This window comes from Loxodonta africana, chromosome 1 (genome assembly GCF_030014295.1).
Source record: "Loxodonta africana isolate mLoxAfr1 chromosome 1, mLoxAfr1.hap2, whole genome shotgun sequence".
NCBI classification, from domain to species: domain Eukaryota; kingdom Metazoa; phylum Chordata; class Mammalia; order Proboscidea; family Elephantidae; genus Loxodonta; species Loxodonta africana.
This window is the reverse complement of record NC_087342.1, coordinates 165128371-165141956: the sequence shown is the minus strand read 5'-3', so window position 1 is coordinate 165141956 and position 13586 is coordinate 165128371. Positions and strand designations below refer to the sequence as shown.

At 32.8% G+C, this 13586-nt stretch overlaps 1 protein-coding gene across 5 annotated transcripts in view; it reads right to left on the bottom strand.

Annotated features, from left to right (window-relative positions):
- The window catches only part of GRIK2 (glutamate ionotropic receptor kainate type subunit 2), a 771122-nt gene that overhangs the window by 236064 nt on the left and 521472 nt on the right, over positions 1–13586 (bottom strand). Inside the window, exon 11 of one of the 5 annotated variants that reach the window (XM_023543384.2) lies at positions 13158–13160. The exons of the other annotated variants lie outside the window; for them this stretch is intronic. Within the exon in view, the coding sequence (XP_023399152.1) occupies positions 13158–13160 (3 nt within the window). The remainder of the gene's footprint in view (positions 1–13157; positions 13161–13586) is intronic. 5 annotated transcript variants of the gene reach the window in all.

The following is a 13586-nucleotide window of genomic DNA, read 5'->3' as shown; positions in this document are numbered from 1 at the left end:
AAGTCCAATATATAATGAGAGGGGCTAGGTATCTGCAGAAACTTCCTACCGGACACATTTCCAGAAGGATAGAATGACTAGAAAAATACTTCTAATTCAAAACAACTAAAATGAAGAAAACATGAACCTAGAGATCTTGTGCTAGCATTTGCCTGAGGACATCTGCAACTTTTGTAGCCTAGAGCTTTGGGTTTGATCAGCCAGAAGCCAAGAACAAAAGACAAAGTCTGAGTCCCATGCAAACTGAAAGTTCAGATTGGAAATTTTTACATAAAGCCAAGACACTCTAACTACAACATACTCAGTGAGTCAATCAGAATAAAGCCTATCCTACAGAAGCAGATGGTGGAGATCTTTGCCTGACTTAGTCTTAACGCTAATTAGATGTGAGCGAAAAGAAAAATATCTGCTCTGAGAATTTCTAACCACAGGCCCACCCTCATGTACCCAAAACCAAATCCATTGTCTTCAAGTTGATTCCGACTCATAGTTACCTCCAAATATATCCAAGTATAAAATCTCTTTTAATGGGTCTGGATTGGTTATGTCCCCAAACACTTGGCAGAAGTTAATAAAAGTCTTTCATGAAGGAATTCATATTAAACAAGTCTCAACACATTTCCACAGAAAATGCTTCAAAGTATATGCATTCTCTGACAATACCTTATCAGAAAGCACTCAATTACCCATGAAGAGAAATCAGCAGAGATAATGAACTCAGAATAAGACACTCAGGAATACAAACAGTAGAAATATCAGCATAAATACAATATAAATATAAAATAAGTACGTAAATTATATTTAAAGAAATACAAGAAATGCAAATATACTATAAAAAGTAAGAGACGAAGAGATTAGAAATTACAAAGCAGATCTGTAAACTCAATATTATCTTTTGAAAATAAAAATTCTAATAAAATTAGCAATCCAGTGAATTAAATATACTACAGATTAGGAAACCTAAAGTGTACATTAGTGAAATGGCAGAAATGTCAGAAGTAATTATACAGAATGCAGCACAGGGAAAAAGAAATAGGAAAACAATTTAAAAGACACAGATATTCCAAAATAAGTTCAAGTGGATTTCCAAAGGTGAAGAAATTTGAAAATAATGACAGAATTTTCTAGAACTGAGGGATCTCATGGATTCTCCTTTAGACTGCCAATGTAAATTAAGCAAGATAAGCAAATGGGCACTGAGATTCATCAGAATTAAACTTAAAAATACCAAGGACAGGGAGATTTTAAAAGCAGTCTGAGGAAACAGACAAGAAAATATGATGGAATGAAAATTAGACAGCTTTACAAGAACAAAAGTGGAGTCAGAAAGATTTGGCTAATGTACTCAAAGCACTGAGAAAAAATAACTCTTAAATTAGAGTTGTGTACTCAGCAAAACTATCTGTCAAGAATGAGGATGAAATGAAGGCATTTTCAGACAAAAAAGAAAGGTGGCAAGACAAAGAATTTAATACCAAAGGAAAGACACTAGTAAAGTATACTATTAAAAAAATACAGGAAGGTCTCCGATATAAGAAAAAATTGTGAGTAAAGCAGATGGATATGTTAAATCTTAAAAATATTGAATATATAAATAAATAATAGTAATGATACATTTGTGATATTAAAAAACAGGTGTCAAGACGGGATTGATCAGTTTAAACCTTCTAAGGTCTTTGTATTGTTTTGAGAAAAGATAAAAATACTGATTAATTGATACTTGTTAAAATTTCGATAGCAGCCTTACTAAAATGATAAATAAAAAATAGAGTTTATAACTTCAAACTAATACAAGAAGAAATGAAATGAGTCAAATGAAAACTCATCCAATCCAAAAGAAGTCAAGAAATGAGCAAAAAGAAGGAAAAAGGGAAAACAAATTCAGGCAATAGAAATGAAACTTTCATAAGAGATAGACTATCGATGTGTTACTAATCTCTTATGAATCTAATCCAGAAAATCAGTTGTCCTGTAATATCTTTGAGATAATTTCTGTATTGTCCTACCAGATGTGTGACAGTCTGTACAATCTAGCAGAATGAGAGAAAAAAGGTAGAATGTGCTGGGTTTTATCCTCAAGAAAGTATGTTCTGATTCTCAATTCCCTGTATTACTGCTTAGAAAAAAATATCACCAGAATATAGGACGAGAGATCTGGTTCTCCAGGCTTTATATTATTTCTCCTAGTTTGTCTCTTTCTCCACGGATTTGTAAATTGGCTTCTAATTGCTCCTACCAATTAGGAGTAAGAGTACTGGGAAGCACTGGTCCCTATGACACTTTGAAAATAAACATTCCATTTTAAAAATCAGGCCCTTGTATTTAGCCTAGTTCAATAACTTCTGAATAAATACATAATAAACATCGAGTGCTAACTGAATAACTAAGAATAGAGATAACTCCACTACGTATCACTAGCATAGAAGCTCTGAGCAATCAATGCCTGTTTTAAGTATTCTTAACTCAACCTTATTCTCAGTTCATACACCACACCTCATAAATTATCTTACAATCAGCATATCTTAATAATACTCACTTTTAAATTAAGTAAAAAAAAAAAAGCATGTACTTTATCTAGTTTGTGGAATGACTTGTATAAAAAAGTAAATAAAATATATATAAAGAAGTTTGGAAGTAAATAAAACCAAAAAGAAAAAAAAACCAAACCCGCTGTCGTCAATTCTGACTGACAGCGACCCTACAGGGCAGAGTAGAACTGCCCCATAGAGTTTCCAAGGAGCGCCTGGCAGATTCAAACTTGTGAACCTTTTGATTAGCAGCCATAGCACTTAAACACTACGCCACCAGGGTTTCCAAGTAGACAAAAGATAGTGGAAAATAAGCTGAAGAAGACGCGGTGAGAAACAATGTGAAGTAAGCATATGGCTCCATGGAGGAGATGGAAAGTGGGAAGGGGGTGAATAGCTCTCAATTGAGAGTGCCCATACAAACTTATGGAAGAGTTAAGGGAGAGTAAATGTGTGTAGTTACTGATGAAATATTTGCAGCATTTCATATGCAAAGCATGAATAAGAAATTTGGCGGGCATGGATTTTATATTCATGCACAGTTGTAATCATGAACAAATCTAGACAGACATGAAGTTTTCTACAGGAGTTTAGACTATGTTCTCTGTGTTGCAGTTTCAAAGAGTTAAATACATGTAATACATTCTAGAAATATTTCCATTCAAAATGATTGCATTAAGGTTTGTAAACACTCATCTGACCAGGATGACTAATTCTCTTAATGCGTTGGTGCTAAATTTGTTGCTTTCATACTGATGACCTTTTGATCACAGAGCATATTGCATTTCAACTCTCATCCTGAGGACAAGCTATCCTTTGATAGGGCATATGTGCAGTAGAGTTTCATTTGACTTATACAAACGTAACTGTGACAATTCTGACCTTAGTGTGCTTTTATTTTGAGAAGTTGGAGGACAGCCACTTTGTTTAAGTGCTTTACCCTACGTGTTTTCCATATCTCATACCCTTACATTATCTCATGTCTTGTATGGTTTAATATATCTGACATTATCTGCTTAAAAGCATGTTTGATAATGATGTTTCTATGTATCTCTGCCTAGGATGGTAAGTATTTCAGAATCCTTTAACCTATTATTCCATAGTTATGACTCATTTCTCCACCCTAAAACTCTAACTTTTATTTTAATAAGTTGAATAATCTTATCCAATTTTAATTTTTTTCAGAAGGAAACTAGGATGAAGTCATAGCTATGTGGGAGAATAATTACAAGTGCCATGTAAATTTTACTGTGGCCCCCTAGCGTGGAGAGGCACAGTGGCTAGATGGATAATTTATATTCATTTGTTCATGCTGTAGGCATTTATTGGCCATCTCCACTATGTGTGATGCCCTGTGGTAGGTGCTGTGGGAGATACCAAGAAGAGCACAAAATTAGCCCAGCTTCAAGAGACTGACACCTGCATAGAGGAGACAAGCATGTACATAAGCAGCTAGAACACCATGGGTGGGAAAATTCACTTCAGATATATTCTTGCTACAAGTAGTTTTGAAAATGAAGTAAGCCAAACTGGCATGAAGCCAATCCTTCTGATGGTAACAATGAGATGTTTTCATTTAGCAAACACTCATTCGGCATCTACTGTGTATTACATTGTGCTAAGTCCTAGAGATGTGATTCCTGTCTACCCAGAGCTGATATTCTGAGAGAGGAGTCTGAAGATAGATGTGCTGAAAAGCAGAAAGTGACATTAGAGAAAATATTATTAAATTTAAATTTTGGAAAAAAGAAATCTACAGTGAAGGAAAAGAACTTAGGGTATTTTTACAAGGTATCAAAATTAATCATTTTTATAAAGAGAACATACAAAGATGTAAAAGATAACATAATATTGTCTAATATAAAACAATAAATATGTAAATGAATTTGTACTTAAATAAGTACCATAGATAATACCTCTGTTCTTTCAATGATTTAAGTTGAATAATGATTAAAGAAAAAGAAACTTGATCAGATGAATATCACCTTGATTAAATATTAAAAATAATAAACTCCACTTCAGTGGTATAGTTTTAGATAACTGAATGTCCTAGAGGAGCCAGAGAACCTTAAAATATAATTAGAAATGATCAGAAAGTTACAGGGATGAAGACAGACACATGATTTTGGCATAAAACAACAGTAGCTAATGTTAGTGTAATTACATACTATGAAACAAATGCATTTACAATGGATTGTTCTCACTTGATAAAAATAGATCTATCAACAAAACAAGGTACAGGATATCTTATTTACCTTATGTTAATCCTCTCTTTAAAAGCTCTCTGAATCAGATCACATCAGAGTTAAACTGAATTCCCCTTTAAAATATTTAAATAAACCTGACCAAGATTTATTTATAAATAAATTTATAAATCTATATATTTATAAAACTATATAAATAAATTTATAAATCTATATATTTATAGATTTAGTCACTTATAGTATTCCATAAGCTCAACTATGTGCAGAACTCAAATTATCTGCAAAACTAAACCTAAAAGTATTGGAAAAAGCATCTGTCATTTTCTTACAATTCAAGCTCAAAGACTTCTCAGACATTTTCCCACCCAAGCAGGATTAGATACAGGCCTCAAGTTTCCAAAAATATTTTTGGAAATATATCTATTATTGTACTGCCTAGAGTATATAAAAATTATTTAAGAGTTTATTTTACCTAAGATTCGTAATTATCTTATATTCTCAGAACCTAAAACTATGACTGGCACAAAAATGTCAAATTAATAATTAAAATATACTTCCTTTCAAGAATAATATGAAAAATCTCTTATCTTAGCAACTGTATTATTATTCAAATTCACTTTGGAAACCAACCTGGCATACTTTTATATGAAAGGAAATATTGGTCTATTGAGAAAATTTATGTTTTTGCTCTCCCCTTCTTTTTTTTTTTAAGTTTTGTGTTTAGGGCTTTTCTTTATTTTGTTTTTGTTACATTTGTTTTGTGTTGTAAAGAAAATGTCACATTAAGACAACCACATTTGTTTATATCTCTTATCATCTGCAGCACTTATTCTGCTTCTCTGATAATACTAAATGCCAATCAGTATTTATCATATAATAACACACAGACGTTCCTTCTGGCACCTATAAACAAGTTTTCCAGGCCACTGCTTCGATGGTGTCAGTGTAAATTCACTCTCTGAATCAAATACAAACTGCTTATTATGGACTTCAAATACTTCTAGATTCTGGACATGCTCATGTGGGCAGCGTCCTCCAGGAATATCCTTGCCTTTAATTAATATTTACACCTCTATTTTTATATAATCCTTTATTTGTTTTAGTCATCAAATTCCCACCTTCAAGTCTTCTCCATTCCAATCATTTTTCTTTTGTTCATCTGAGAAACTTTTGAAAAGCTTTTTTTTAAGAAGCCTGTTCTGACTATGTAGAGGAAAAGATTCAGTGCCCTGTGGTATGAGACTGATTAGTTGTCTACTATTTTGTAAGGGGAAGGGGAATCCCTATAATATAAATTTTATTTCTTCTTAACCTTCGAATTATGTCTTTGAGCTATTTTTTTTTTCTGGTACTTTTTATGGCTAAAATATTTTTAACTGGTGTTCTAATTACTGTAAGTGGTTTGTGATACATTTGCATGGTAAAGAAATCCGTAGCTGTTGCTTTTGCTCTAATATTGCAATTCAATAGCAAATTGCCAAAAGATGGTTGTTACAGGGAGAATTTCTCAAAAAATCCTGGAGAATACAACATATTAATAAAAGAAGAAAAGTGTACATTTTAAATTTTTAACTTAAAAATACTAAATTATTTCTAAGCATAACCTCAATATTATTGTAAAGCTACACAGAGGGAGGAGAAATTCTTCAATACACTAGTGTTTAAAGAAAATTTTAACACCTAACATGTTTTATTTCATTTTTAAAATAAAGTGTGGTCATTAACTTTGAGATGCTATTAATGCTATACACAGTGTCTTTCCCAGAATACCACAAAAAAATAAACCCATTGCCATCAAGTCAATTCTGACTCATAGCGACCCTATAGGACAGAGTTGAACTGCCCCGTAGAATTTCCAAGGAGCGCCTGGTGAATTTGAACTCCCAACCGTTTGGTTAGCAGCTGTAGCATTTAACCACTACACCACCAGGGTTTCCTTTCCCAGAATAGGCACTCAATAAATGGTTGTTAAGGATCATTTGAGAAACAATTTCTGATGATCCATAATGTTTTATAGCAAAAACCAGATTAGACTGGTTTGTGATATTCTATTTCTGGATTCACTCTCTCAAAACTCTGAACTATTTTACAGTTTATTTTTGAAAAGGACTACATTAGCCCTTTTCAAAAATGTCATCATGTACTTTCCATAATTCCCAGACTGTAATGTTTGAGACAATAGTTGCAGGACTTTTCACTTGTAGCAAAAATCACTTGCTTTCCAAGCTGTTTTCTTAAAAAGAGAGAAAAATTATTAATAAATATTTGGTAGCTTTGAATATTTGGGGTATATCTTCATGAAGGAAGTAGAAAAAAACCTCAAACTTCTACTTAAGTTGAAATCAAACCAGTGTGTACTTACTTAATAAATCAATTATGAGTGAATTAAAGATCTAAATTTCAAAGACAAAAACCTAAAAATATTAAATAAAATAAAATCTTTATGAACTCCAGATATGGAAGGGTTTCTCCAAAAATGATAAAATAACACAAACAATAAATGAAAAATGAGTAAAGTTGACAAACTGAAACTTTAAAATCCCATACCAAAATACACACACACACACACACACACACAAACACAAACACAAACACATCCCTACATGTACTCACATATACATTAAACAAAATTAAAAGACAAGGTCCTGATGGAAAAAAAATACTTGTAATGCATTCATTGGAAAGGGCAAAAGGAAGAAAATGGGTAATTCAAATGAGAAAACAGAACTTGTATGAATGAGGGCAAAAAAAAAAAGTAGGGGGGCTAGTGATCAGGGAACTGAAAATGAAAGCATGAAACTTTCATTTGTCATCAGACTGGCCAAATTCAAATAGCGAGAATTTCAGATATTAGTGATATTTGTTGGGAAACAGAAACTCGTATAAACTGTTGGTGGAAATGTAAATTGGTAAAACAATTTGGAGAACAGTATATTCAATACCTAATGAAACTGCAAATATACATTAATTCTGACCAACGATCCACTTCTCAGGATATCCCAAGAGAAGCTCTTGCATACAACAGCATTGTTTTCATAGCATAACACTGAAAATAGTTTAAACGTCTAGTAGTAGGGGACTGGTTACATAAAACTGACATATTCCTACTTTGGAAAACTACTGAGCAATTTACACAGCATAAAACCCAGACTCAGTGCCTAACTGACAATAGTGGTTACGTTTTGAGAGGGATAAGGGAAATGTAATTTTATTTGGAAAATTGCTACATTGAGAAATTTTGTGGTGAGCGGTTATGAGCTATGGCTGTTAACCAAAAGGTTGGCAGTTCAAATCCACCAGCCGCACCTTGGAAACTGTATGAGATAGTTCTATGCTGTTCTATAAGGTCTCTATGGCAATGGGTTTGGTTTGGGTTTTGGTTAAGGGGCTTCAACATTATTGGTAATGTTTTAACTTTTATTTTAAAACAGACTTGAAGCAAAGGTAATAAAATGTTATCAGTTGTCACTGTTGAGTCACAGGAGATTAAAAATAAATTTTTGCTTCTATAGCTATTGTCCCTAAAATTAAAAAAAAAAAGATAGTGATAACAATATTACTACTATCCAAAAGCCTTTACACCAGAATTCTAGAGTGCTTCCACTAGAGTGCAAAATCAAAACAATATGCTATCAAAATTCAAAGCCACGGTGCAAGTCAATTCCCGTTTATAGAAACTGTTTTATGATTTAGTTTCTCCATTTCTGTAATAATACCTGGAGCCTTTTTAAGTTCCCTGAAAAACAAGTATTTGATTTCCTTCCTTGTATATAATAAAAGAGCAATAAGGAGGCAAGAGCGAAATATAGGAAGGTCCTCTAAGGGTGACTTATGAATAATAAAAGGTTTGATAGTGTTAAATACCAATTGCAATGCTAAGGCAGCATGCTGAGAAGCGTTCATGCGGTTGGAAAGCCACAGCATTACAGGTCTTCTTGAGAGTATTGTAAAATAAAGATCTCAACAGACTTTCCACTTTAACAGAACTGTTTTATAAAGTGAAACAATTTATTTTTCATTCTGCTTTTTTAAAAAAACCTGTCAAATAATCAAGTTTTGTTTGTTTACTTTTAGGATTTCAACAGCACTTGAAGTTATAAAAAAGAGCATCATTAAAGAAAAACAAATAGCATTTTTTGCATAATGCACGCTTTTATCAACCTCCAATAGTTAATTTTTTTTTAATAGTTAATAATACTAAAACACAGATCTCTTAAAGAACAGAGAAGTTATCTAGTTCTTTGGCATCTATAAAAGAGATAAGCTTTATATTTAAATGTTACTTTTTAATAAGTCAGCTCTTAGTCTAATCTATACAATTCTAATGAGGTAAAGGAGTGGAGAATAAGACTTATAAAATATCTCATTTTTCAATTTTATTTATAAGACTATTTTCCATTTTCTTTGATAGCATTATAACACACATATAGTAAAGTTTGTTTTAAATATATTGTAATTACGGTTCCACAATAATCCTGTAAATTAGTTCAGTATTTAATAGTCAATATAAATAATATCCTATGAGTCAGAATGGACTCAAGGGCAATGGGTATAAAGCACTAAAAAAAAAAAAAAAAAAAGCACTAAGCATATGAAAATGGCTGGTACCTCTTTGTGTAAACTGATAGCAGTAGTAGTAATAATAATAATGGTGACCACAAGAGCTCCTTGTCGGGAGTGTTTCCTACATTCCAGGCAACACACTTTGACCTGTGCAGTGCACTCATCACTTAAATTAGTGTCAGGTTTTGAAATATCACTTGAAAATCCTTTAAATCATCCAGTCTTTGAACTAAATTCTGTACCTTTAATTGCATCCGGGATTAAGTAGTATTTTGATTAGAGGTTATATTTTTAAAAAATAATCTGTATCTTTAAACATGAGAGTATACGTCAGTGCCAAAAGCTTTTCACACAGGGAGGCATAAGGGGTAGAGGAATTGGCATCTGTGTCCTACAACATTTAAATTGTTTGAGTCCACCAGCTGCTCCTGGGAAGCCCTATGGGGCAGTTCTGCTCTGTTCTGTGCGTCGCTATCAGTCGAAATCGACTCAACAGCAACAGATTTGGGTTTTTTGGTTTTCTTTCTATTATTTTCTCTCTCCAGCTTTCTCTCATCTCTCCTGTCCCATTTATGCATTTGAGTAAATTAAACGAGGCTATAATTCCACTTTCAGATATTAAAATTTAATCCATGTCTTCATTCTATGAGGTATCATTATTCCCGTTGTACATACGATGAAACTGACTCTACGACAGAATAAATAGCTTTCCCAAGGCTACACAGCTAAAGGAGAAGTGCTGACAATTGCCTAGGCAGAGACTCTTAAAATCACTGTACTGTAATTTACATAAAAAAAAGTCAGCCCTAAAAGACAAAGTTATTAAATTAGTATGAGCTCATTTCTCAAATATTTTCATTTATACCAAATAAAATTTTATGTAGTCATTTCCTCTCCCTTTCTTTTTTCTCTCTCTCTCTCTCTGCAACCAGTCAGTGGCCATCAAGCTGATTCTGACTCATGGTGAGACCATGCGTGTCATAGGAGAAGTGTGAACCATATGGTTTTGAATGGCTAATATTTTGGAAATAGATCACCAATCTTTCTCCTCAGGCACCTCTAGGCAGACTTGAACCTCCAACCTTTCAGTTAGCAGCTGAGCACATTAACCATTTGCACAACCCAGGAATTTTATAAATATTTTATAATTATATACATATACATGTATATTATAAACATACACACATATATATATATACGGTATATACTCTGTACAGAGAAAGAGTAAATATATATACATATATACATTTCTGTATTAATTTTTCCCTATGCTTATATAAAAAAAGCATTGGGTAAAAAAAAAAAAAGACGAGAGCAGTGCTGAGGAGTTTCATGACCACTAGGTGTTCAGGGGACAGTGAGAAAAAAAATACAAGATCAATATGAGGACTTTAAATTTTATACTGTAATTTTTCAGTACCTCTGTGAAGCTTTGAAATGGGAAAGCTTTCAGAAGACACAGATGATTAAATATAAATCTGACTGCAATATATAGGTGTATTCCTAGAGATCTAGAAAGCAGGAAGTGCAAACTAAATATATAATGAGGTGGCAAGGGTTTAAACCAGAGGGCTATGAGATGGGAGAGGTAGGAACAGACCTGAGATCTACTTTTAACACGCACATACAGAGACATTGTATATTGCTTTATTAAGTTATGCATGGATGTTAACAAGCATAAATCTTCCTGAGTTTTTCCAATTGCAGGCAAACATCACCAGAGACTTGAAAGTAATTTAACTTCCCTTGCCTCCTTTAAGTAATCTCATAATAATACGTGCTAGCTTATTACACCTTAGGTGTTTTCCTTCATGCTAATGAATAACTCTAGTTGGTTTTATGAACAACACGCTCACAACAGTTGTCTCATGAGCCCATATATGAGTTAGTGGCTATAAGGAATACACAGCTCAAATGCTACAAGTAAAATTTATGCCCATCTTAATACAATGGTTGCATTAGCAAGCTGTGTACTCATCTCTAGTATGTCAGCTCAATCCCTAAGCTTACTTTTAAAAATGAAAAGTTTGACAGCATATTTCATAAAATATTATACAAAGATTATGCTTTAATTTCAAGAGGAAAATATGGCACCGTTTATTTCTTTACTTGGTCCTTGAATAGACACTTTCACTGGGACCACTGGAAGGCAACATAAGAATGAAACCATTAGGAAACTATGTAATATATTCTCTGAGGATCATGGTGCTTGAGTTTAACATTTGTTGTGTAACATCTCTGTCACCCGTTTCAATAAATCTTCTTGAAAGCGGAACATTTTTGGCATGGCTATTATTTATGTTTCCCAGTTATTTTCAGTATGTTTGAAGCAGATGCATGTTACCACGTATATACCTCAATGCAGAGGACCATGTAGTGAAGTGATATGAAAAATTGTGTCCCTATTTAGATTCTAATCAGTCTGATGACTCACAAAAACTATCACCTTTTTAGAGGTACCTAACAAACTTCAAATAGAATTCTCCAAGCCACCAATAATCATAAAAATTCAAATGATGGTCAGTCTGAGGGAAAGACCTGTTAGAGTTTATATATAAAACCAACCACTGCCGTCAAGTCGATTCTGACTAATAGCGGCCCTGTAGGAAGGAGTAGAACTGCCCCATAGAGTTTCCAAGGAGCACCTGGCGTATTTGAACTGCCGACCTCTTGGTTAGCAGCCATAGCACTTAACCACTACGCCACCAGGGTTTCCAGAGTTTATATATATATATATATATATATATATATATATATATATATACACACACACACACATATACATATATACACATATACATATATATACACATACATATAAAAAGAGCAGGTCATTTATTTAAAGGAAAAAGTCCATAGATTGTTTGCTCCTTTGCTTTCTCTTGTAGTAGACATTTAGTATTATCATTTCTTGAAATGTTTCCAGACAATTTTTCTTTTTAAAAAAATGAATCTGATCAGTGCTGGATTAAGATTTTCAACAATTTAAGCAAGAAAAATATACCTCCTTGCTCCTGAATTTATATGCAATTCAAACCCAACACAACAAGATAAATCATAAAATAAGTACAAGGAGGTCCAAAAATGTTTTGACTTTTTCCTATAATTACTACTCTGATTTTGTTTTAAATATTATTTTTTTTTCAAAAATTCAGTGTCCCTGTTTTGCTGATGCCTTAAATATTGTTTTACCTTTTTCTTTCCTACTGCTAACCCAACAGTGAATTTGTTTCTGTATTAAATTTTTCCTATGTTTAATTCATTTTAAAATATAATTGCCCTTCACAAGATGTAGGTCATTTAAGTGTGAAAGCACTGAGATATTTGTAACATCAAAGGGTTCAATTAATAAATTTTACTATTAAGACTGATATTAGTGATTGCAATTCAGTTCAAAAGTAATATCAATACAATTATGAGTAATTGTAATCCCTACATCTTTCTCATTGTAATATTGTCTAAATGTCTAACTTTTTAGTCCTTAACAAAAATATTCATAAACACTATAGTAGAAAGATAGAAAAGTAAGAAGAAGCAACATTTGAACTTAGTAGTAATGTCTCTATAGAATGCCTACTATATGTCAGGCACTGTACTTGAAACTTGCAATACATTGTTCCTAATATCTTTATTAGTATCTCTAAGTTTCAGAAAAGTAAAACGTAAAGAGTTTAAACCAATGTGCCCAAGGCACACAACTAAATAATAGAAGAAATAGGATTTGAATCTACATCTGCCTTACTGGTTACTTATTATTATACCATGCTGTGAAAACTGCTCCGTGTCTCTGTCTATGTGCGTGTGTGTTTGCAGGGGAAAAGTATGTCATTTTGCAAGGACTAAAAATTCCTCAGCGAACCACTTTCTCCTAATATCCTTCTGAGGCTGTATCTTCATATTATAACACCAAGAACCATCCCTGGTTAGATCATAATGAATTTAAAAGATCATACCTACACATTGGAGGGTCCTTTGAAATGGTAGATGAAGAAGGTGGTATACCAGTTATCAAAATTAAAAAATCTTGCAATGCTTGCATAAATATAGCCAGCCTGATATTAGTGACTGCAATTCAGTTCAAAAGTAATATCAATGCAATTATGAGTAATTGTAATCCCTACATCTTTCTCATTGTAGGGTTAACTTCCTTTACCTAGCTATTTTTACAATATGTCCCATATTTGTCCTTTTCTGGCTTGATTTTCCCATTTTATCTCTAACTAGGCTTTTGGTAATGTTCAGTTACTAAATTTCACCTGTCAAATACATGTAAAGAACCTAGAGCCAGGGA